Here is a 24,333-nt window from a genome sequence, read left to right as displayed (position 1 = left end):
AAATTATGGCTTGAATCCTACGCATCGCCGTGCGTTCACCAGACTTCGTAGAGCATATCAGACAAAACTTGCCTTTTTTAAAGTGTTTTTATTCTTTGTTGAACTGCTCGTGGTCTCCACCCCACCAGCTACCTTTGCATAATAGATCACAAGCTTTCCTACATTAAAAACATTTACGGAAAAAAAAAGCAAATCTGTTTTCTACTTTGAAGTCAATTAGTCAGTTTGAGCAATCAGCTGCGCTTCAGGGGTGCAAAAGCTTTTGAATAGTAAGCTGTTTGTTACCGTAAATTTTGCATAGCTAAAAGCCCCCAGGGTAGAATATATTGCGTTGTGCCAGCGGACAATGGTTGACTTTTCAAAACAACTCTTATTTGATGGAAACTGTTAATTGCAACTCTATTGTGCAGTCTTCTTTGTTTTTATTCTTTCAGCTTGGTCATGACGCAATTAGATTTCTCTTTTATGTTTCTTTAAATGCGGCTTAACTCATTTTTTTGAAATTATAACCTCGAGGCTATTTCACAGGCGACCGTGAAATAATTTCACTAGGAGCACACTTCTGTTCTTAGTTCGGCAGCGTTTTTGTCTTGTTTATTGGGAAATGAATATGCATATTAGATGCTAAAGTGTTTGTCAAAACAGAAAACTATTCACACTCTTCGCTAGGAGATCATCCAACTGTAAGAACCAATAGAGCTCGATCTAGTCTCTGTAATATTGTGGAAAATCGTACTTCAGCTCCCACGAGAAAAAAGCTTTCACAAGCCGAAATTTAGACAGGGTTTTGTCTGGTAATTATACGAAATGCTGAAAAAGTTTTCTGTCGCAAACGCTCCGCCTCGCTTCGATTTGGGTCAGGTACCAAATGCTGGAGAGGAGAGTGATTCCCACGTGTTTTGCCACGGAAAAACAGCAAAACTACACTCGAGAATTGGAGGTTTTCAAGATGAAAAACAGGTCAGTACATCACGGTGTCTTTGATAGCAAAACAAGTTTATTCTAGTTATCATATCCGAATATGGTCTGTGGCCAGATACTGCTAAGAGCTGAGACCAGCCGAGTTTTACTCATGTGCCCTAATCGCTGACCGCACAGAAAATTTCTCGGTCGATATTTCTTAGCTATGCACGAGTCACAAAGACCATTTAAGGAATTAAATATTTTGAGTAAAATGCCTACAACGCGAGAAATGGAATCGAAATAGGTATTTTGGTTCCTATATTTTATCGACAAAAATAACTACACTTTAAAAAACTTATCAGTTCCTCGACTACAAAATATTTTATGGTATTTTCAAATTGAAGTACTTTTCAAAATTTCGTGCTCTAATAAATTACTGCGGATTTGTTTTGTTAGAGCTTAGATATTTCATTCATCGCATTCGAATAAACTTTATCAATTAGGTGCAATCAATTTTCCTATGAAAGAGCACAGTTGAACAATTAGAATGAAAACCAGCCATAATTCTAAACGTTAAGAGGAACTTAAGAGTTCTGTCGAATCCCTTGCGTGCATATCGTGTGTGCTTGTAAAGTGCTGTTGTCTACTTGAAGTGGTTTTGCGAAAAAATCTGTGAAATGTAGTCCTGTGGTTTTTTATAACCCCACAGATTCTCTCGTTGATTAACTATGAATTTCCTATTGTTTTGACTTTTAACTGAACAATCATGCAAAGCATTTTAACGAGTTAATTTTAGCGCCTGCTAAACTGTGGTATTATGAACACAATCCCGCCTCAAAGAAAAGAATCAACGGAACACAGCTTGTTATGTCTTGAGCTATCACGTTTTCACCATAATCAATTGTAATCGGCTCACGCAGTTTTTTCTCGAAATATACTAGAGCCTATTTCGTCATTTTCACACTATTATGTCAATAGTCTCCTAGTTACAGTCATAAACATGACATACAAGAACTTGGCATCCAAGTGTGAAACTGCTGTAAATCTTTTAATTCAAATTAAAAAGGTTTCGAGCACGGAAAAGAAAAACAGAAACAAAACAACAAACCCTTCCTGAATAAAACCCAAAAGCTTGTATCTATTTGAAGTAATGATCCACTTTGGAATTTCTAACTCTGCTGTTTACCAATACTACTCATAATAATTTGCTTGACTGGTCATGGCTTCGCAGGCCTAAATTAAGGTTATTCTTTTCAAAGACGTCGATGAAAAAAAAAAACAACCCACAAGACGCTTTTAAGACACTATGTAGATTTGACAACTTCTTTTGGATCAACTTTCACTATGCAATATCTGGCATGAGATACTCAGAGCGCCCTGATTGATCAAAAACCTATCGTTTATAGCACTGATAAACCCGTGGAAGATTGAAGTTTACAGTATTTAAGATGAAAGCAACAGACAGCTCTTTCTATCGGTTTACTGAAGTGATAACCCGCTTGGGAAGTTGGGAGAACACTCAAAAGTTTGTCTAACTTTCCTCGTATTTTCCATCTGTTCTGTCGGGAGTTTAAGAAAACCACAACGGCAACGGCGACGGGAACGTCAGCAAACAAAGAATTTAATTAATGAGCAGAACAATAGCTGTGCACGAGCGTTATAAATATTTGTAAATTTCTATGTGTCCTCTGCAAAACAACAACGTGAAACGACCAAACTTTGCGTTGTCTGATGAGGGTGGACGACGACTAATTTTTTAAATTTCTTCTTCTTATTTAACGCTTTGTTCCATATTCAGGTTCGAGATAGCTTTGACAGTAAGAAGCAAACCAAATGACTTAAGAGTATCGCGAGATTCGTAGGTAAAATATAAGTTCATTTTTTAACCGACGTTGTCCTCGGCGTCGCCGTCGTCGTTTCTTAAAATTAAAGGGACCTTAAACAATCAGGACGGTAACGCCAAGAAAGACTTCGATTAAAAAATGAATTTCTGCCTTTAATTAGAATTTCAAAAATGTCTGCATTTGTTTACCGTCTCTAACTGCGCCACACCTCAACTTCAGCCTAAACGTATAAAAGAAGCGTTGAGTTCCAAATGGAAATTAAAATGATTTGCCGTCGCTTTCGCAAACGACCCAATTTAAGAAATGTACAAAGTCTTAAAACGCACGTGCTGAGCTATTGTTCTGCCAATTAGATCTTTTGTTTTTTCCATGTCCTCCCCAAACTCGGTCTTACTCCGGTATAAATCCTAATTAGCGATGAGGGTAATAACCACGTTTTCTGACAACATCGCCTGTTTTCTTAAATGACCGTAACTGATTGGAATCTTGTCACTTCAGCTCTACCGAAACAGCCTGTTCTTGATTGATGGTGATACTAATCAAAGAATACCTTCGGCAACTCGTGCATTTAGTACTTAATCTAGAGCAGATGAAACACGGTTGTGAACTTGGTCTTGAAGCAATGCAAGGTTGCTCTTATCTCAAAAGGGGAAAACACGGAGAGTTTTCGACAATTATTGTACCCAACCAACTCCGTAAAATAATAAACGGGACGACTAATTACCGCAGTGCCTACATCTTAGTGAGCGAGTGAGTGCATGATTTATTTGCATATCGGAGTCCCGTATGAGTTAAAAATATAAGATGATCTAATTATGGTTAGGTATTGTTACCAGTAAAACGCGTCTATGCTTTCATAGCTCAGAATTGACTTTTAGCGAGGACACTGTCGCAGAGGTAAAATATTCGCACCAGATTTCTATTCTTGAAAGATAATTCAAGCTTCGTCTTCATCAGTTACTACACGATAGAAATCTTAGGTTCATACTTTAATGGTTGAAAAGCTCAGACAAAGGGCTAATTATAACGCTTGAGACGTCAGCTTTACAGTGGCCAATTCATATTATCAACCCAGTTGATGAAACCAAATTATCTTCAATAATTACCCCCACCAACGCAGCACCACAGTTTCTCTCTAAACTTACCCCCTTCATTCAGTGCATATCGTAGCCAATCAGGTTGCTGCATTTGTGGTAGAAAGTTATTAGCTCTATACTAACAAACAGTATACTGACACATAGGGAACAAGATTGAGGAAGGTGTCCCTGATGCCACCCATTCCATCAGCAAGAAATTCACCTTCCTTTAGCAAAACGTCAGGTTCTCGAGGTAGTGATGGATTGCAAACATATTCCGAGAATGACCTGGATCAGAACAACAATGACATGTATGGACTCAAGGTTTTTGGTGAAACTGGCTATCTGGCGATGAATTCTGGGAAGAAAAGCACGGCTGAGAAACTGAGTGACACTGGATTCCAGCTTTACACTTCTAACGACTCTAATAAACTTCCAAAAATCTTAAAACCCAAGAAAAAAGTCAGCAAGGGCTCGAAAAGGAAAAAGACAAATGCTATGAACGATGGAATTCAAGGAAGCCAAGGCAGTGATTTTTATGCTCAGTTGGGAGGGACAGAGGATGACAAAGGTACTTCGAGTGAATCAGCTGCAGGACAAGATAGTGGAGAGCTAATCAACAAATATGGACTGGACCTTAAAAGAGATTTCAGTAAGTTGTTCAATTTCTGTAGTTATTGTCGAAACTCAAGGCAGTGCACCTAAGCGCGATCCAAACGCCACAAATATGCTTATTAAAAAGATTAAAAAGAGGAAACGATGGGGGGGGGGGGAGGGGGTTAAGGACAGAGAACCTTATGGGTCTGGCCTGCGTATGAAACGATTCCACTCAAGCTATTTATAGAAAATCTCTTTACCGGAAGTTTCCTGAGACGTTCACACAATGGTTAACCTCAATCCGATTTTCTGATCGAGAGCTATACAAAAGTAGACTGTTTAGGAGTCAAGGACAGATGTTAGATCATCTTCATTCTCACTGTATCTCAGTGGCGGAACATCATACATGTGCCATGCACCCAAATCAATTGGTCAACCCCCAAAAGTTGTACATTTTGTTTTTAAAAGGACCTTGTGTGCAAAATTGTTTGCTACTGCTCGCTTGCAAATAGGTTTGAGGCCTTGAACAACGCTAGTCGAGGTCGAGGTCTGCAATTGGTTTGGAAATGATAATTAGTGCCAGATCCCCTGGAGACCTCTCGCTGACTTGCTCTGCTCAGGTGAAGAAACGCTCATGCACTCATTATGCGGGCCTGCGCGCTGGCTATGAAAAATTTAACATTTGTTTTGAGCGGACTCATGATCTGATGGGTGCATTAACCCTTTAACTCCCATGAGTGACCTAGAGAGAATTTCTCCTTACAATATCAATGCAATATTAAGCAGATAAGTGATGAGAGTAAAGAAATATAACGATTAGGGGATTTTTAGTCGATCCAATGCCAAATTCTCCAAACTAACATTATAGGAATTGCATGGCAGATAGTAAGGAGAATTATTGATCAGATCTTGGGAGTGAAAGGGTTGAGAGTAGGTATATCAGAGATATTTTGTTCTCTTTCTAACGGTTTTTAACTTCTTTTGTTTTTTTCAGATATGGAAGTGACAAGGCCATTTACCTTTTCATATTTTCCTGAAATTCATATCAAGAAAAAGAAAAAAGGGGGTAACAAGGAGACTGGGAAGAAAATACAGCGAAAAATATCTAAGGTTAAAACGCCTTCGAGCCTCTCTTGAGCCAGCGAAATGCACCTGAGAAATAACTTTTTAGATTTGCCAAGCCAGCGGTTATCAATACTGAGGTTCTGATTGTATGAGCAAAGCTCTGCAGCACCGAAAGCGCCAGTCCGTTACAACTCAAAATATAATTCCAATAACATCGACTCTTACGGGGCTGGTTGCTTTGTTTCGCCTGGAGGGGGTGGGGGTTTGGAGGATTTTGCTTGTTTCACGATGATAAAGCTCTGTAATATCCTTATGATATATTTCCCACCCCCCACCCCTCATTGGCAGTCAATTCTCTAAGGCTCCCCCCTTTAAACTCTATTGCTCCCCCCCCCGCGACCTCAGTTCTCCGTGAAAACTATGTGATCCCCCAAATTCCTCCACCTTCCCCTCCCCTCCGGACGACAAACTTTGACTGGTCACCAACGTGGAAATGAATTTGTTATCAGGATATACTAGGCACTACCATCCTAAACTTATGTTGTCTGTGGCAATAATACAAATTCTTGTATTCCATGACCAAAGAGAACTCCTGGGATGGACGATAGAAGCCCTGATGAAAATAGTAAATGTCGAGCACACTTGACCACTTTTAAGAAGTTCTTAGACATTTAGTCTTGTTCCAAGTCAGCGTCTTTAAAATCAAGCGTATTTCATAAATAATTCACGAATGATAAAATGCTCCAAAAAGGGTAAATGAGATGTTCTAGTACCATTAGAAATATACCCAATTTGTTATATTCCTTGTATGAAAATATTTTCTACGGTGTGAGTCTCTAACATCTAAATTCCAACCCCCATTTTGTTTCCCTTTGCCTGTTCGCAAACGGGCCAAAACTGAGAGCTGTTGTTGTTTACCATCTCTAAATAGAACCCTGGAAACTGAGAATGGGCGTCACAGTTTCAACATCAACGACGAAAAAAATCCTGCCAGAAACCCTAAACGAAATATGATCCGCTTTCAGAGTATCGCGTTGTTCGCTTTTGAAAGCGCGCCATAATTATGTTTTTCCCTCGGGTGGCCTGGAGATAGCAAAATGCAAATAAGAGATGATCTGGGTACAAACGTATATTATTGTCAATCAAAATGGCGTCCACTCCAGCAAGCAGCGAAGTAGATCCCGAAGAAGATGCCGGGGAAATAAGATTGGACGTGCACAACACCGGACAAGCTGCCGAATATCCCGACTTTGCAATAATCTGGTCGTTTCTGGTGAATTTTAAACACCTTTTACACTTTCCTGACCTAACTTTGGACAATTTGGAGGATGGGTTTAACAACCATTCGCCGGAAAATGGTAATTGATGTCAATTTCTTCATTTAGTTGTAAATTTCAGGACTTGTTTCTGCAAAAACGGACGAGTTCTTTTACTTCAATGACACATGATGACACTTTTGAAGGCTTTCATAGCCTTGCGGTTTTGTTTTTAGGCTGCAAATGACAACGCCTTATGCAAGATCGCTTATATTCGTGTGATACGGCGAAGCTTTTGTTAGACGCGCGAACAAAGCGCTTTTATTTCAAACAGCTGCAGAATTTCACTGGAGTGTCAATTGTGACTTTTTTGACGATTTTAGCTCGGATGACTTTGTAGTTTCCAGATTAACGTGTAAATACTATGGTTATCGTTTTGTCTTTACCTAAGAAATTACTTTTGCGTGCAACGTTGTGGATTTCTCGATCATCGTTATGCGGTGAAAGCAATTCGGTGTCAAGCGTTATATTTATAAATACTATGACTACATAAGAGTCCATGTTTTTATGCATTTTGGGCGAGTTTGAATTTTTAATTTTGTGCTTGGATTGTTTGGGTTCGATGCTGTTATAACGATCTTGTGGAAATTTCGTCTTAATGTTATCTTAAACGATTATCTTTTTAGTCTATGTTGTAATTCGATAAGTCCTTGTAAGAAAAATCCAGTTCTTGTTTTCGACTCATAAACTAATCTTTCAGTTGTCTTTGATCTCCTTTGCAATGTATATAAGAAGGAGTTGGTGTTTGTGGGAATTTTTTTTGTGATTTATCTACTCCAGTTCACAATTATAGTTAAATCTTCAGTTAAAAAATGAATATGGTTTAGTTGGATCTCACATTTTGTAACTTAAACTTTATTTTCACTCGAAAAATTAAAAGACTTTGGTGACCTCCTTTTGGGAGAAGTCCAAACAATTGTCTTTCAATGAACTCCTGACTGAAAGAAATAAGTGCCTCATACCTCTCCCCTCTTTTCTTAGTGAGTTAGGGGGGAGGGGAGAGGCAGAAACTTGCTCCAAACAGCTGGAGAAGAGGCCAGAGGTTTAAAGGCTTTTTTGCGGGTAAATTTTTTTTATTCACACAACTGTTACTAAGTGAAGTTTATCAAAATATGTAGTAAAGTTGTGCCTGTAATTTCTTTCTATTTTCATGAATTGATTGTTGACTAGCAGAAGATTGTGGACAATATTATCTAAAAGGAAACTGTAAAAGCAAAAATTATATAAATCTCTCTCAACTTTCTTTATTTTTGCTTTATTTAGCATTAAGGGTTTTAAGGTGAACTTTTAGATCTTTGATTACTAAACAATCTTTCAGAAGTTCTTTTGATTTAACCAGTATTAACCTTTGGTAAGATTGTACAGCAGTTGTAAATTTTAATACAAGTGAAGATGTCGCCCACGTCATCAAACAATCTACCAAATGATGTTTTTCCTTGCTTTGTAAAATGGACTGTTTTATAATGTTACTGTTTTTGGTCAACAGTTGGACATCTTTGAAATTGTTATTATGTAGAAAGCTTTAATGCAATTTGAAATGAATTTCTGCTCAAAATTGCCACAACTAGTTGGATATGTCTTTCACTTTATTCTAGGTAAGTGACAAAGACAGAGTTTCTCCTTACAATATCAGACAAGTGATGAGAACAAAGAAAAATATCAATAAGGAGATTATTAGTAAATCCAGATTCTCCAAATTCTCTGAACTAACATCATAAGAAATGTATGGCATTCAGTAAGGAGAGTTACTCATTAGATCTTTGGATTAAAAAGGTTAAAAATAGAAAAACAGGAACCAAACTGGTTTGAATTCATTTTAACTTGAACTAATTTTAAACTAGAAAAGCTATGTCTTTCACGTTATTTTGATCACACACATATAATTTTATGTTTTTGCAGGTAATGTTGAGATGCTAGTGGAATTATATGTGAAGCTTTTGAGACGATTGGGGATCTCTGTTAATGTGGAAAAATGGGAGAAATCTTTACTGAAGGTTTGTGTTAAGAGCATTAATTCAAGAGAGTAGTAATTAATGCCTTGAACAAGTTAACCCTTTAACTCTCATGAGTGTCCAAGATAGAATTTCTCCTCACAGTATCAATAAAATATCAACCAGATAAGTAATGAGAATAAAGAAAAATCTAAATTTGGGGATAATGAGGTGATCCAATACTAAATTCTCTGAACTAATATTACAAGAATTGTATGGTTGACAGTTAGGAGAATTACAAATTTAATCTGGGAGTTTAAGTGTTAAAAACAGGCCCTTGATCTACTCTTAAACTGTTTTGATGTGATCCCATCACTGTGAGCACATTTGTCAAGTCATGGTCTAATGTTTTTAAAGCATTTTTTGCAAACCAGACTTAATTATTTTAGATTTTGCTAAATCATAATCCTTTAATGATTTGTGCTCTGGTAAAAATATTTTGAGGACATGCTCTAGAAAATGCCTTTAACTCTCAGAAGTGATTAACATGTAATTTCTCCCTATAATATCCATACATTATCCAGCAAACAGGTAATAAGAATACCCAAAGTTATCAAGTAGAAGTTGTTATCTTCATCTAACACCAACTTCTTGTCATTAATTTACAAGGAAATGTGTAGCAGCTAGAGGGGAGAATTAACAATCAGATCTTGGGAGTTAAAGGGTTACTTAGGAATCACTTTGTTGTCGCTAAATACTGCTTTGATAACCCTACAAGCCCTACGTGTGAATTTGTTGTGAAAATTCTCTTGACTTACCTTGAATTATTGTCTTCAATAAATTAATATGAGAATTTGATAAAGATCAGGGGAAGTCATTTTGTTGGTTACTGGTAATTCCTTGATTCTCTTCATATTTTACTGGTAATTCTGATGATGTTCTGATAATTTACTGTGAGGTGAAATTTGATGGTGACCACTTTTGGGGCTTAAGAGAATATTTGAAACTTTTTAAAAATTTTTATGCTATTTATTGAGCAGCTTTTACTCTCTTGAACATGCACCCAACCCTCAGCCCCAACCATTCTCTCCTTATTTGAAACAAGGACCCCCTTTGTTCCGCCTCCCAAAGAAATTGGTATTAATATTGGGCCATGGCATTCTCCATGCTTTTTCAATATTAGCCATAAAACCTTACTGGTAATTATCAGTGATTATGAACTCTACTGATGCATTTAACCCTTTAACTCCCATGAGTGACCAAGACAGAACTTCTCCTTACAATTTCAATACAATATCAAGCAGACAAGTGATGAGAATAAAGAAAAATATCAGTCAAGGGATTATAAGTTGATCCAATACCAAATTCTCCAAACCAACATCACAACAGCTGTATAGCAGACAGTAAGGAGAATTACTAATGAGATCTTGGGAGTTAAAGAGTTAAATAAGGTTAGCCTCTACCTCAAAACACGATGGCCTAATGATTAGCGCAATGAACTGTGGGTTAAGGGGTCTGGTTTTAACCCTACACACCCTAACATCAGTATGCATATTCTCCATACTGTTCTCAAGACACTTCCAAAGAGGCTGACAAGGAGAATTTGTTTAAAAATCAAGAACTGCTTAAGTTGGTGATCATCTCCTTTATTCTCATGACCTCCATGTTAGATTCAGGAGTGATGTTGTGAGGAGAGGTTTGATGTTAGTCACTCTTAGGAGTTAAAGGGTTAATTAAGACCTTGTGGGGTCATTATGTTGTTTTGGGTTATATACTTTACTCTCACAGTGCCTGTGGCATTTACCAAGGAGTATAAATGCGCACGTGCATGGATACTGTCAGGGGGAAACCTGATGAATGTTGGGGGAGAGGAGTAGGTGGAGTGGAATAACCTCCAATGAATTACGTGTAGCCTCTCATTGGCATCTCTGTTTCAGGTTGCTAAAGAACACAGCATGGACTGTGCATGGGATTTGGAACAATTTGGTTATGAAGAACTTAAAGTTTCATCCAAACTGGAACTTTTCAAGGTTTGTGTCCTTATAAGAATCAATTTCTTTAACTTTCTAACTCTCTTGAGTGACCAAGATAGAATCCAATATCAAGCAGACAAGTGATGAGAATAAAAGAGAAAGATCAATTAGGAAAGTATCAGTTGATCAAACACCAAATTCTCTGAACTAACATCATAAAAATTGTATGGTAGACAGTGAAGAGAATTACTAAGAAGATCCTGGATTGAAAGGGTTAAATTTTAATGCTTTCTTCTCAATTTGGTTTGTTTAGCTTGTCTTGAAGATTTAACTTAATATATCTTTAATCTGTTATCTTCTAGTTACTTCTGGAGAGTCAGTTTGATCAGAATGAAAAGCTTAAGAGCTCTGTAAACAAAACATTTGAAGCCGATGAATTGCGAATGCAGCCAATTGGACGGGATCTAGATGGGTTTATATATTGGTATCATGAGGTAATAAGTAAATTTGTTTTTACTTGGGAAATTTTATTAACCCTTTAACTTCTAGAAGTAATTAACATGAAACTTCTCCCCTACTATCCATACATAATTCAGCAAACAGGTTTTGAGAATGTTAAAACTTATCAGGTAGAAGCTGCTATCAAAATCTAGCACCAAGTTCTCATAACTTATGTACAAGGAAATGTGTAGCAGCCAGAGGGGAGAATTAACAATCAGATCTTGGGATTTAAAGGGTAAAGGTGAAAGTGATTTGTACCTGGTTTTCTGCACTTTTCTTTTCCATCTGGGGAATTATTATAATTCCCAGATGGAAAAAAGTGAATGAATCAACCCAGTTTGAAATTGTTTCAGCCTGATCTAAATCTTTTGGCCTCAGGAGTGACCAGCATCTGATTTCTCCTTACTATATCACCCCCGAATGACATATTAAGGTCACAAGAATAACGGAAATGATCACAATAAAGAAACTTTTGATTATTACATAAATTCTCCTTGTAAGCACCTTGGGAAATGTATGGTGAAAGTATTGAGAATATGCATCCTGATGTTAGGGTTTAAAGGGCTAGATAGAACTACATACACATGCTTTTTGGTCGGTCCCTCTTTGATGCACTAACTTGAGATGCAAGTTTCACTTTAAAATGATTCTTACCGGTAATTAGAAAAAAATGGAAAAATGAATAGCATAAAACAGTGATTGCATAATAAGCACTAGTATTTTCTTCATAATTCTGTGAAGGCAAGGCCAAATTCAACTTGACCTACTTGTACAAGGAATCTTTTCATTTACATGTGGTCTGTGGAAAACTGACCTTTCACTTTTGAGTATTTTACAATTTGAGCATATTTCTGGAACCATGTTAGAAAACAAATCCTGCTCTTCTGTGGCTTTTGGTGTTATTTTTTATGAATTGTGGAATAACATTGACATTTTGGCAGATACGCAAACATGTATGCAGTGATGAAAAATGTATTTTAACTTCACAGACTTGATATCACAATGTTGATGATCAAGAATGAATCATAATCTTCTCTCTGAGCATACATGTGACAAACCTTACCTAACTGCACCATTTAGATTTTTAATAATCACAATATCAGTTCTTCATATTATCTGCTATTCATTTCTCATAAGTTTGGTTCTGAGAATTTCTGTTTCCATCCTGAACTCAATATCTTCCGTCATCTTTTTACCATTCTGCTGGATGACATGTTGATATCACTAAAAAAGAAAAGTACTTACAGGTCAAATCCTGGCTATAAAAGTGTTATGATGCATGATGTAAACTTTGTTTTGTGTTGTCCTTTAAAAAACAAGTTTAAAGTGGATTTAAAAGGTCATAGACATTGATGCTAGTAAAGCATTGTAATCCATTTTGTAGAAATGATGATTGATGTTAATGCAATATTATATAAAGTATTGGCTAGTTTAGTTTGGAACTGGTTAACTGTCCTGAATGGTGACCATAACTTAATTTGCTATTTTAGAAATGCATTTTTCAAATTATAGGATGGCGCCAATGGTGTGAGGCTGTACACTACAGAAGAAGATGAAGTGAGCTGTGAATCATGGAGATTGTTAGCCAGGTAGACAACTGAATCCGATTTTTCTTCATCTGATGCTTATAACAAAAATCCCTTTTTATTGTGTCCCAGCTCGAAAAATTACCTTCCTTCTTCATCTCTTTAAAAATATGGAGCTGACCACATTTTGCCCTACTTTGTTTTTCAATTTTTTTGCCACACTACAACAAAAAATTTTACGTGGAAGCATGATTAGCTGAGTTAAATACACCAATTTGTATGGCAAGAAAAATTAAATGGGACCATGATATAAGTCGAGCAAAAGTTTGTACAAATTTGCAACAATGAACAAGGCACATAGGTGTGAACATTGTTGATTAGGAATTTTTCTAGTTTATTTTTGAAGGATGCTAGAGTTGAAGTGTTTGAATTGCTCAACCAAGGGCACCTTGCTTTCTCCTGCAGTGCACAAGATGCTTCTCACTTGTGAAACCATCTATTGGTTGAGCAAGGGTGTATCCAAGAATCTTTCAGGGGAGGGGGGTCCAGACTTTGATGGAAAGAGCAAAGAAATTTTTTTTACAATTTTTACATGACAAGTAACAGGCACTCATGTTTTTGCAAGAATTTTGATGTGAGGTGAGTGATAAATTAAGCCACAGGTTTGAAACAAAAGGTGTGCACTTCCTGGAACCTCCCTCTGGGTCTACCACTGTTGAGTATCCAACTGGAACATTGTGACAAACTTGAAATGTGCTTTGTTGATTATGACAAGTATTCAATTGTTTTGCAGAGAGACAGATGAACTAGCTTCTGTTGTTGAATATTTGGAAACCAAGTCTGTTGTGAATCCCAAAGAAATAGCCCTTGCAAAAAGGGAAGAGATGAAAAAGAAAGGAGAAATAAAGAGTCCTGGGAAAAAGAGAGGAAGAAAAAGTAAGTTCTGTTGGAATTTTTTTTCATTGCCATAGAAAATCTTTGATAAAATTATGAATGATTCATGGAGATCTGTGCTTTTGAGAAAGGCCTTCTTACTGCTGCTTAACTTGTTTTGGAATGTTGGTTCTGCAAATTGGACTCTAAGAAAGATTTTAAGTGTTTCAGTTCCAGTTCGGAAATGATAAGCCCTCTTGTAACCCCCTGTCTGAGCTGCATAATTTAATGACAAAAAATAGACAGGGAAATATTGACAATAATTTTCTACCTTCTTTGCCAGATTTTTTTTTTATCCCTCACGAGATACACTTTTTCCAAGGTTCAAGCAGTATTTTAACCCATTCACTCCCAATATCTGACTGTTAATTCTCCCCTCCAGCTTTTACACAATTCCTGGCATATAATTAAGGGGAGTTTGGTATTAGATCTAGATAACAACTTCTACCTGATAAGTTTAGGTATTCTCATTTGCCCTCTGCTGGATGATTTATGAATATTATAGGGAGAAGTTTCATATTTATCACTTCTAGGAGTTTAAGGGTTAACAGGACGTGTATGATATTCATTACAGTTCACCATAGGAGCATTTTAACATAAACATTTTCCCCTCAAAAAGCATATTCCATTCCAAGATCTTTGTATGTTCCACTAAAAATATACATTACGGGTAGAGTTCCATAGAAATGTTTGAAAAGAAATTGAAAATAAAAACACATGTAGCTAACCTCGCAAAAATGTTTTATAAGTTACTTCTCTACAACACGATTCCCTCTCTTTTTGCTGTCATCTGTAGGTAAAAAGAAAGAATCAATACAAGAGGAGGACTATGACGATGACAATCCATGTGCAAGATGTTTTTCAAATGTCAGACCAGATTCGGTGAGTTCATTGAAATTTTACTGTGCTGTAAAAATTGAGTTGGGAAAGCTAACCACTGAGGCTAAACCCTTAACCCTTCAATGCCCTGAGAGTGACTAATATCTAATTTCTCCTCACAATATCACCACTGAATTACACATTAATGTCATGAGAGTAAAGGAAGTGATCACCAACTCAAGAAAATCTTGATTGTTAGACAAATTCTCCTTGTCAGCTCCTTAATAAATGTATAGAGAACAGTATGGAGGATATAAATACTGATATTCGGGTATAAAGAGTTAAGTAAAAAGAAATTTAAAGGGACGGTAGTTGGTTCTAAATCGTTGCTAAACTTTCAACACGTTTGAGCACAGCTCATAAAAAGTAAACATTTTAACTTTCATCGCCCACCTGAGGAGCAGAGTTTGGCAACCGAAAACCGCTTTAAGTTATGGCGGGTTGCCCTCTGCTGCACAGCGCTCGTGGTAACTTATAGATATGATAAAGATCAGAAGGAAAGATACATTTTACCTCGTCCAGGATATACAGCTTGAAAACCATGACTATATTGTCGTTACCTCGACCAGAGGCTTGTTACTAATTTTTGTTTTATTTTGTCACAGATTTTACTTTGCGATAAGTGCGATGCTGCGTACCACACCGCTTGCCTTCGTCCTCCTCTGCTGACCGTGCCCCAGGGAGACTGGTTCTGCCCTTTCTGTCAACAGGTAGAGTAAATTTGAAGAGTCCGTTTTCCCTTACACCATTATAGATTCTCTTTAGAGTGTTAAATTTTATCTGGGGAAACGCCCATGTGAAAGCAATTTTCAGTGCAGAGTCCAAAGTAATCAAATGCATTGGTCTTGCTTTGCAATACTTTACAATAGCTCCGGCAATTTTGCGCCAGTTTTTGCAACCAATAAGAATGTAAAGAGCGAGCTAATCACGATTTGGTGACTCGTGTTTTCCCGCGCTCGAAGTGACTCGTGTTTACTTCAAATTTTCATTGGCTTGTGGTGTTATTTTCTTAGCTCTCATTGGCCGATATGGTTACGCTTGGTTTGTCGCTCTAAAATTAAATGCGAGCGCTTAATTTTTTAATTTCATCTTATCCTTATACAGAGGGGAACGTTTTCTTTTTCACTCAATCTGGTAGTATCTACCTTCCTTTCTTCGTCCAAGTTCTATTTTGATAGTCTCAGGCCCACACACGTTACCAATCGCTACCTTAGCAGAACCTTTTTCAAGGTAGAGGATGCCAACAGTCTGCTTCTGCAAGGATCGCCTCCTTGTTTTTTTCGGGGAGGGGGAGGGGGGCTTCCCTCTAGGTAGAGAATTTACTCCTTTAGTCGCGTCATACCAAACGCAAATATGTGCGCGCGCCATTAAGCGTAGTTATAAAATTACTGCTCCAGAAGAAGAACAAGAAATTTTTAGATCCAAAAGGAAATCATTCTAAATTTTTTTGGAAATCCATGTAATAAAAGCGACTTGAATATCAATCGCTGTCATAAACTTGGGATGTCCTTGGGATGTCCTTCGAAGGTTTATGAGAAGATTTTAATTAGTGTAACTTTGCTTTTTTCAGTTAGCATTGTTGGATATTCTAAAGGAGAAGAAGACAAGGTTAGCTGCCAGGCTAAAGTTGAGACAGAGACAAGCAAAAAGGTGACTTTCTTGCGTTTCTTTCACTTTTTACATATGCTTCTACCTTATAGTGTGCGTGACTTTTAACGAATGAACGTGTAAAACGAACAAATGGAATAGCGAATGTAAGAAAAAACGAAGGGACGAACCTACCTTGAATGATCTAGCGAGCTAACGAAGAACGAACGAGTAAATTAACCTACGAACCCATAGAATGAAGGGTTCAGCGAACGAAGACCGCACGAACGAGCCGAGGAACGAGCAAAATGAATTAACGAATCATCGAACGAACGATCGAGCGAACGAAGATTGAAAGAACATATGAAACAACGAAGCTGCGAACGAACAATCGAGCGGGCGTACGAAGACCGAACGAACGACCCGACGAACGTACGAATGAACTAACGAACATTCGTACGAATGATGAAGCGACCGAACAAGGGAACGATTAATGAGCGAACGGAATGAATGTATCAAGGGAGCAAAGTGTCATTAACTTCTCCTAACTCTGAACAAGAGCTTCACAAGAGCCACATCGGTGGATGACGACCGCTATTCCCGTTGCGTCATCCGTGTTCGTCTGCTCGTCAATTGCTGGTCACAATCACAAAAAATGATTCTCGCTTCGATAGTTTATTAGGAAAAAGGAGATTTTTGCATCGTAGTTGCATTGCCATCTGGTGTAACATGAGACAGACCTTCTTGGAGGAGTAACAGTCGAGTTTCGTTCATCATCTAAATGATTGGAATCGTGTGCAAAAGTGCGATGAAAATTTGACAATTTTTGCCTTGATATGGTATGCTTTACATTAGGAAAGCTATATCTTAAGAACACCGTAAAAGAATTAGTTCAATAGAGGCATTGACTCTGGATTTTACCGTTGATTTGTGCCTTGTTGTCTGCAGCTAGCGAGGGTCTCTTTCAGTTTGGTATTAAGACGAGAATTCGTTTTTGTTCTGCAGGCCAAATTTCTTCTAACGCTCAGGATTTCATAATCGTAATCCAAACCTGCAGTTTTCCTTCCAACGTCACCTGAAGAGTAAAGTCTATTGTCCGTTTATTGTTGATGAAGGTGTGAATACTACGTCATTTTGAGAGTTACCCCTTTACACCCCAACATCAATATGTACTTTCTCCATACTGTGCTCTAATCATTTCCTAAGGTTCTGACAAGGAGAATTTGTTTAACGATCAAGAGCTTCTTTAGTTGAGGATCACTTCCTCAATTCTCATGACTTTTGGCTTTGATTCAGTACTGACACTGTAAGGAGAAATCATATACCAGTCACTCCCAGGAGTTAAAGGGTTAAAAACCATTTTGTTTGAATCATACGCATCGCCATGCCTACACCAAACTTCGTAATGTGGATAAGACAAAAAAAACAATTGCCTTTTTAAGTGTTTTGCTTGTTTGTCAAAATTTCTCGTGGTCTCCACTCCACCAGCTATCTTTGCATAACGGATCACAAGCTTTCCTAAATTACAAACGTTTAAGGAGGAAAGCAATCAAGAGCTTTTTTATTTGGTGATCATTTCGTTTATTCTCCTAACGTTAATGTTTGATTCAGGGGTGATATTGTAATAAGAAATTAGGAACCATTCTATTAGAAGTCTAAGGGTTAATATAATTTCGGTTACAAAAGAAGATATAAAATTGGATTAATTCTGAATTGAAATCAATTCTTTGTAGCATAAATGTGAGTAGAATCCCTAAAGTATGTAGAAACTTAAACCTGCACAACATCGATTCAAAGAGGAGGAGCAGTTGATTAGATTATTAATCTTAAAAAAATCTTCAATTTTTTTTTTTCTTCAAAGAAGAAAAATTTGATATCTGAATTCAGAAAATAAAATCGGCCAAAAATAATTGGCACTTCTTTAAGGAGTGGTTAAAAGTATGTTTAATACTGTAGACATATATATGAAAGATGAATTTAAAAAGGGAATTGTAATTGTCTAAGAATTGTACTATTTTGTATGTTTCCTTTTGGGAGATTTTTATGAAGCGTAATTAAATTATTTTGAAATGAATAAATTTAGAGATATTAACTTTGAATCAGTCGTCGTTATTTCGTTTTGTTTCTATTATCCCTGTGCGATTTTCTGCCTAGCTACAAAATCCAGTTTCCAGAATAAATTATCAGTTCCACCTACTATCGCGGCCAATTTTTTTCCTTTAGTATATAATAAAATAATTATTTGATTCGGTTTTTGTGATAATCAAGGTCTCAGTAAGGGTACCTCCACCTTTATTTTTCCGGATATCAAAGAAACCTTTTCCGATAATTGTTTAATTTGAGGCTGAACTCAGCCGATAGCGCCCAGAGATCGATGGCGAATAATCTACCTATTTTCGTATCAATCTAGTTGTGGTTCAAAACTTAACAACCAGACAAGCCCAAGATTTTATTAATTTTGTTACCATTCGCACGCTATCCATCACGGATTAGGCTGCGAGTGACATTACTAATTAGATAACGACATGTAGTACGATGTTTACACTTTCCAAATTATTGATTTCGGTTTAAGTGTTCTATTTAACTCGTGTCTCCAGTCGTCGGCACAGATGTCCACGAAGGAGAACAACTGTTTCATTAAACTGGAGTTGCTCTGAGCCGTTTGAGTGGCACATGTTCCACTATTGATTCAGTGGTCATGCGTGGCAGGTCAAAGGCTGCGTGCTTATGATCAAGAATTTAAAGGCGTGCTGCACATTCTTAATACGTAGTTGTCTGCCATCATTGTGGTGGTTGTTGTCGAGGAAAAATTAAAAATTTTGTCCCTTTACTGTTGGAAAGTAATGATTTTTAATTAACAAATGTGCCACATCTCGTTTCATTATCAAGTTTCGTTATAAACAAGAGCGATAGGAGCGCATTTGGTTTTATCTAGTACGCATGCGCAGTTTTGCACATGGTAAACAGTTATTTTTATGTGTTTTTTAGGTTGGGTTTTGCTGGTATTGATCTGAACAACATCTTACAGGTATTTGATAGATTTTTCCTTCTCTTTCTAAATTATCTTTTTGTTTACATGTTTATTTATCTTCTTGTTAATTTTGTTTGTTTATATTTTGTTGTTGTTGTTGCTTTTTTTTTTAAGAGATTTGTTGAAAGTTAGTCCAAGAGAATTCTGAGTGGTTTTATTGTCATTTTAATACAATTTATGATGTGGGTACAGTCAATTATTCTGTGATGTGTTGCCTAAAACGGCTTCATCTTTCGCCTTTACCGTATTATTTAATCCTTTAACTCCCAAGATCTCATTAGTAATTCTCCTTACTGTCTGCCAAACAATTCTCATTATGTTAGTTTGGAGAATCTGGTATCTGATCAATTAATATTCCCATAATTGATATTTTTCTTTATTCTCGTCACTTGTCTGCATGATATTGTATATATATAGTAAGGAGAAATTCTGTCTTGGTCACTCACGGAAGTTCAAAGATTAAGCCCACAAAGAAAAAAGAAACATTTAGGATACTTTTTTTGTGTCCTAAAAGATTTTACGTTGGCTTTTTACTTACGCCTGCCGTTTTGTGTCGTGTTTTAATTTTAGATTTTTTTTTGCAACATTTCACACTCCTTAGTTGTGCTTTTATTCAATTCTATTACCCCTACACACGATTCTGTTACACTTATGAATCATTTATTTTTTTAAATCTAATCATCGATGTATTATTGGCTTACTCCGTGCGTTGTATGGTCGACTATGTGGGATGTACTCTGTTACACAGCCTGCTAAAATATAAAACTGTGTCTGTCGCCAATTTCTCTTGTTTTTAGTACCAGTCACTATTTACTCGTTAAGGTGGTGGGGAGGGGGGGGGGGGGACATGACTTTAAGTCGTCGCAGAGTCTGCTGCCAGTAAGGGGGTGGGGAATTATAGGACTTTTCAAAACCTTTTGGAGGGTCCGGCAAATTTTATCGTCAAAATACTCCTACCGGCCCCCTCTTCTCCCCACCTGGGAGGATAAATAATGACCAGACCTTGAAAGGGAAATAAATGGAAAAATCCTTTACCTTAAATTTGTGTTCAAACACACTTTTTAAATTTACTATTTGGAACTGCTTTTGCGTTGGTCACTGTTGTTCTCCGTTTCTCACGGTACGAACTTCGTACTGGGTTAGTAGGAGGTGTATATTTACATTTTTGTTTTATTTTTCATCATCATAGAGAACATCAGACGACGAAGAAGATCTAGGAATCAGACGGTCTGGTCGCTCGAGAAAGAACGTCGACTACACTTTTAAAGAATTCGAGGACGATATCACATCGGCCGTCGAGAACGACAAAAAGAGATTCAAAGGAGAGGAAGTTAATGGAGAGGAAAAACATTTGCTGTTCTCCAAACCGGCTTACGAGTCCGGAAACCTAGAGCGGTTACATCAGCGGAACACCCGAAGATCTCGTCGACTGATGGATCTTGATTACGAAAGCGGCTCGGAGTCTCCGACGAGCGGATACGAGTACGAAGGCAACTCGGATGAGGATGTTCGGAGGAAATCCGAGGCGCTTACTGGGCTTCGAAGGACTCGAAGGATTATTGATGAAGACGATGATGATAATGATAGCAAAGACGGAGAGGATTCAACGAGAACCGAAGGTAAGAAAGGAAATGAACGTGACAATGAGGATAGTTCAAAGGAGAAAGCTGTAACTTCAGAATCGAAAGGAAATCGAAAGGACGATAAGAAGTCGGACAAGGAGCGACTAAAGACGAGTGTAAACGGAGGGGAGGCCGTAAAAACAAACGTTGCGAGCTCAGGGAGCGAAGCAGAAGTTGGGGCTGTTAATATTCCACCTGCTCACGCGCTCCATGGCAACAAGATCCATCCACACTCGAGGATTGCATCTGTGGCGCCAGTTGCTCGTACCCAGCCTTTGGCCGACGTCAACAAACACAGGAATCCCTCCAGCTACCCTCCTGAAGGCATATTTCCTAACCCACCAAACTTTGAAATGTTTAAGCCACAGTTCCCTACAAAACAGGCCCCAAATTATGTTGGCCCCAATTTCGGAAACGTCAATTTAGGAACGTCAACCCTCACTGGAAATAACTTTGCAGGAAACGGCTCGGGAACTAGAAATATTTCTCCCAGTAATGTACCAGGGATGTCTCCGGGCGGGCCCTCTTTTCCAGGGGCCCAGGGAGTTGGAGCCCCAAATATAAGGACAAATTTGGGTGGACCTAATATGTCGGGTCCCAATCCAACGGCACCTGGTTATTCAAGTTCAAACGTGAACTACCCTGGAACAAATTTAAGAGGGCAGAATATGTCCGGGACAAATTTCGGAGAGACTTACGCAGGTGGACTCAACAACGTAGGTACTGCTGTAGGTGCCAACTTCGGAGGGCCAAATTTTGGTGGAAGTAACACAACAGCAAATGGCGTCGGAGGAGGTTTTGGTGCCCTGAAAAGTCCAACGCAGAATATCGCGGGCTCGTTTTGGACAGGCCAGAACAACTTTAATAGCATGTACAACTATTCTACACCTGGAGGGACGCCATCTCCCGTCAGTAGTCCCCCAGGTAACCAGACTTTACCGCCACCCTACCCCGCTGCGGCCAGGTTTACGAATTCAAGTCAGTACGGTAACTATAATCAACAATTTCAAGGGAATTCTAACTTGCAGAACAATTATGTTGTACCACAACAGAGTGGAAATTTCTCGGATTCTAAGTTTTTTCCTGCTACCCCTCAACAGCCACCTCCCCCTTATCCCTCGGGTAATTCGCTGAATGCAAACTTCTACGGGAATAGAACACAGGAAGGTAACGTTACGGGAAACCAGTGGACGTATCCCGAGGGTTACGGGTATTATCCCGGTCAAGGCAATGCAGCGGGACAGAGTTTTTAAGATCATACCAACACCATCTGTTTAGAGAGGTCGCATGCAATTGAATTGGGGTTTCACAATTTGATAACATGCCCTTGTGAGAAATGCGAAAATTTTATCGTAGCATCCATTCATAATGCAGCACGAAGGGTCTAAACCAAGGAATAACCAATCTATCCATTCAATCCCCTTTGAATTAAAACATTTTATACTGGTCCGGTTTAAAAGTCGCTATTCAAGCAACCACATAGGCAGGTTTACCGATGTGAATGGATAACTATAGTTCTTAGCATGTAATTGTTTTGTTCACGTTAAGAAAACTAGAAACAGGTTTGAAGAGGGACAATTCACCGAAAGTAAAATGATGGCGGCGTTAATTTTCCTTCAATGCCCTTCGAGGAATTTTTTGGCCATTTGAAGATTGCCTGTTAGCTCATTGAGACTACCGTTTTGTTACGAACTTTTCCCTCGGACCGTGCCATATTTAACCTTCGATATGCTAGGTGTGAAGTCTTAGGCACTTTTTTGTGCAATTATGTCGGGGAATGTTGGAGTTTTTGTGCGCAAAAAAGGGTTATTGATAAGCTTTTTACTCTGCTTGTTTCTTCGGTTCGGTGGTCGTCTTTTTTTAAGGCAGAAATTTGAAAGTTTTGGGAATTCCAGGGGGTTGTTGATCAGAATGATAAGAAACGAAAATACATACGCATCAGAAAAGTTTCAGTTTATTTGTTGAAACGTTACAAGTTAACGTTATTTTTCTTATTTAAGGGGGCTGGGCTATTTTGATGAATTTTTCACGCAAGGTTATACAAAGTGACAGTTATGGTTAGCAAAGATAATTTTGTCACGCAGGGCTGTGCAAGCCTGAGCGATAAATGAAACTGATATAGCTGGCCATAGTGTAGGCAAAGTGATCTTTTTAAAGTGTTTTTACATGCCAAAATATGTATCATATCTCCCATTTTTATCCATTTAAAACAATCGGAAAACTATTATATTCTAAAAACAGCTTTCCCTTAAGCATGGGTTTTGTTGGAAATGGCTTCACCAAGCGCCTTCGATGATTAATTTTCTGAAAATATATTATTTTTGCTTAAGATTCCATCTTGCTTAACAGCTGAGGAAAAGAAATTAGCTCAGTGAACATTAGGCCACGTTAACACAGTAGTTCTATCAAAAGCCTCTGCGGCCATTGTTTAAACACGTCACGCAATGCCTTCTCAGCGAGAAATCGCTTTGCGTGACAAACCAAACATGGGTTGCGAAGCATGCAGGACCATGATATCAATAAATGCAGTCAAAATGATCAAAATATATAAAAATGTTTTAAAATATATCTTCAGTTAGCCAATGAGAGCCATCGTAAGCGCTCGTTATATATTAATCACTTATTAATATCATAATTTACCCATTTATTAGTATCATTTTATAGCCGAGTTAGAACGATATCAGTGTCTAAGCAACTTCGCACCTATTCCTCCCTTAACCTAATATCAACCCTTACTTGTTATCAGTCGACTGTTGTTTTTAGGAGGGGTAGGTATGCAGTTGTTCAGATACTGACATTAATCCGCTGGTCTTATTGTCACGTCACGATTTGTCTCTCTCCGAAAAACTAAACTAACTTTAAGGTTAGCTTTTACGTTTTAAGTTCATCTGAAATCCATTTTAATCTTTTTAATCATTGGTTATCCTTGCTCCTTCCTCGTTCATCATTGCTTACTTTGTGTTTTTCTATCTCATTGTACAGTTATGTGGTCTCTTTTTCAAGGTGATGATGGTTTTGCAAAACTAATAATCCTTACTTAACATCCTCTTCAAATCTTCCTACAATCTCTTCACAATTCATCCTCGGCCATACTCGATCTTACTTTTGTACTCTACGAACTTTATCTGTGACTCTTCCTAGATTAATCTGTATGTTTCCCTGTCTCTCGCGTCAATATATCAATTCTCATTACTCCAGTCCTTTTTATGACATTCAGAGAATTTTAAGACATCATCCCAATTGTTTGATATTTCCTTATCAGTTACCATTATACATTGAAATAAATTTTGATGATATTTTCAGTCCGTACTTAATTTTTTTAAAAATTTACTTCATGAAAACACTAATTTACTCTTTCATTTATACCTTCGTTATAAATGTAAATAATGGCATGTTGGTAACCTGTAAATGTCACCTCCAAATGTTTTATAAATAAAAAAAAATGCCACCGATGAAAATCGCGTTCAGATGTGTATTTGTTCATTTAATGATGTGGATGGGGGGGAGGGAAGAAGAGTTACAATCTTGACAGAATCTGAGGGGGTGAGG

General features: G+C 37.7%; 2 protein-coding genes across 2 annotated transcripts; both read left to right on the top strand.

Annotated features, from left to right (window-relative positions):
* The first annotated feature begins 515 nt into the window (after window positions 1-515).
* LOC131781622 (uncharacterized) lies at window positions 516-6,253 on the top strand. Its single transcript, XM_059098320.2, has 3 exons — window positions 516-960; window positions 3,989-4,475; window positions 5,415-6,253. Exons 1-3 carry the CDS (start codon window positions 808-810, stop codon window positions 5,555-5,557), a joined length of 783 nt encoding a protein of 260 aa, XP_058954303.2. The 5' UTR covers window positions 516-807; the 3' UTR covers window positions 5,558-6,253.
* Window positions 6,254-6,632: 379 nt separating this feature from the next.
* On the top strand, window positions 6,633-24,221 carry LOC131781618 (uncharacterized). Its single transcript, XM_059098315.2, has 11 exons — window positions 6,633-6,843; window positions 8,701-8,795; window positions 10,670-10,762; window positions 11,068-11,199; window positions 12,719-12,795; window positions 13,526-13,668; window positions 14,462-14,547; window positions 15,150-15,254; window positions 16,115-16,194; window positions 19,120-19,159; window positions 20,352-24,221. Exons 1-11 carry the CDS (start codon window positions 6,633-6,635, stop codon window positions 22,035-22,037), a joined length of 2,748 nt encoding a protein of 915 aa, XP_058954298.2. The 3' UTR covers window positions 22,038-24,221.
* Window positions 24,222-24,333: the final 112 nt, after the last annotated feature.

This window comes from Pocillopora verrucosa, chromosome 6, assembly GCF_036669915.1.
Source record: "Pocillopora verrucosa isolate sample1 chromosome 6, ASM3666991v2, whole genome shotgun sequence".
Classification (NCBI taxonomy): Eukaryota; Metazoa; Cnidaria; class Anthozoa; order Scleractinia; family Pocilloporidae; genus Pocillopora; species Pocillopora verrucosa.
Note: the sequence above shows the minus strand (reverse complement) of the source record. Positions and strands in the feature narration are given on the sequence as shown.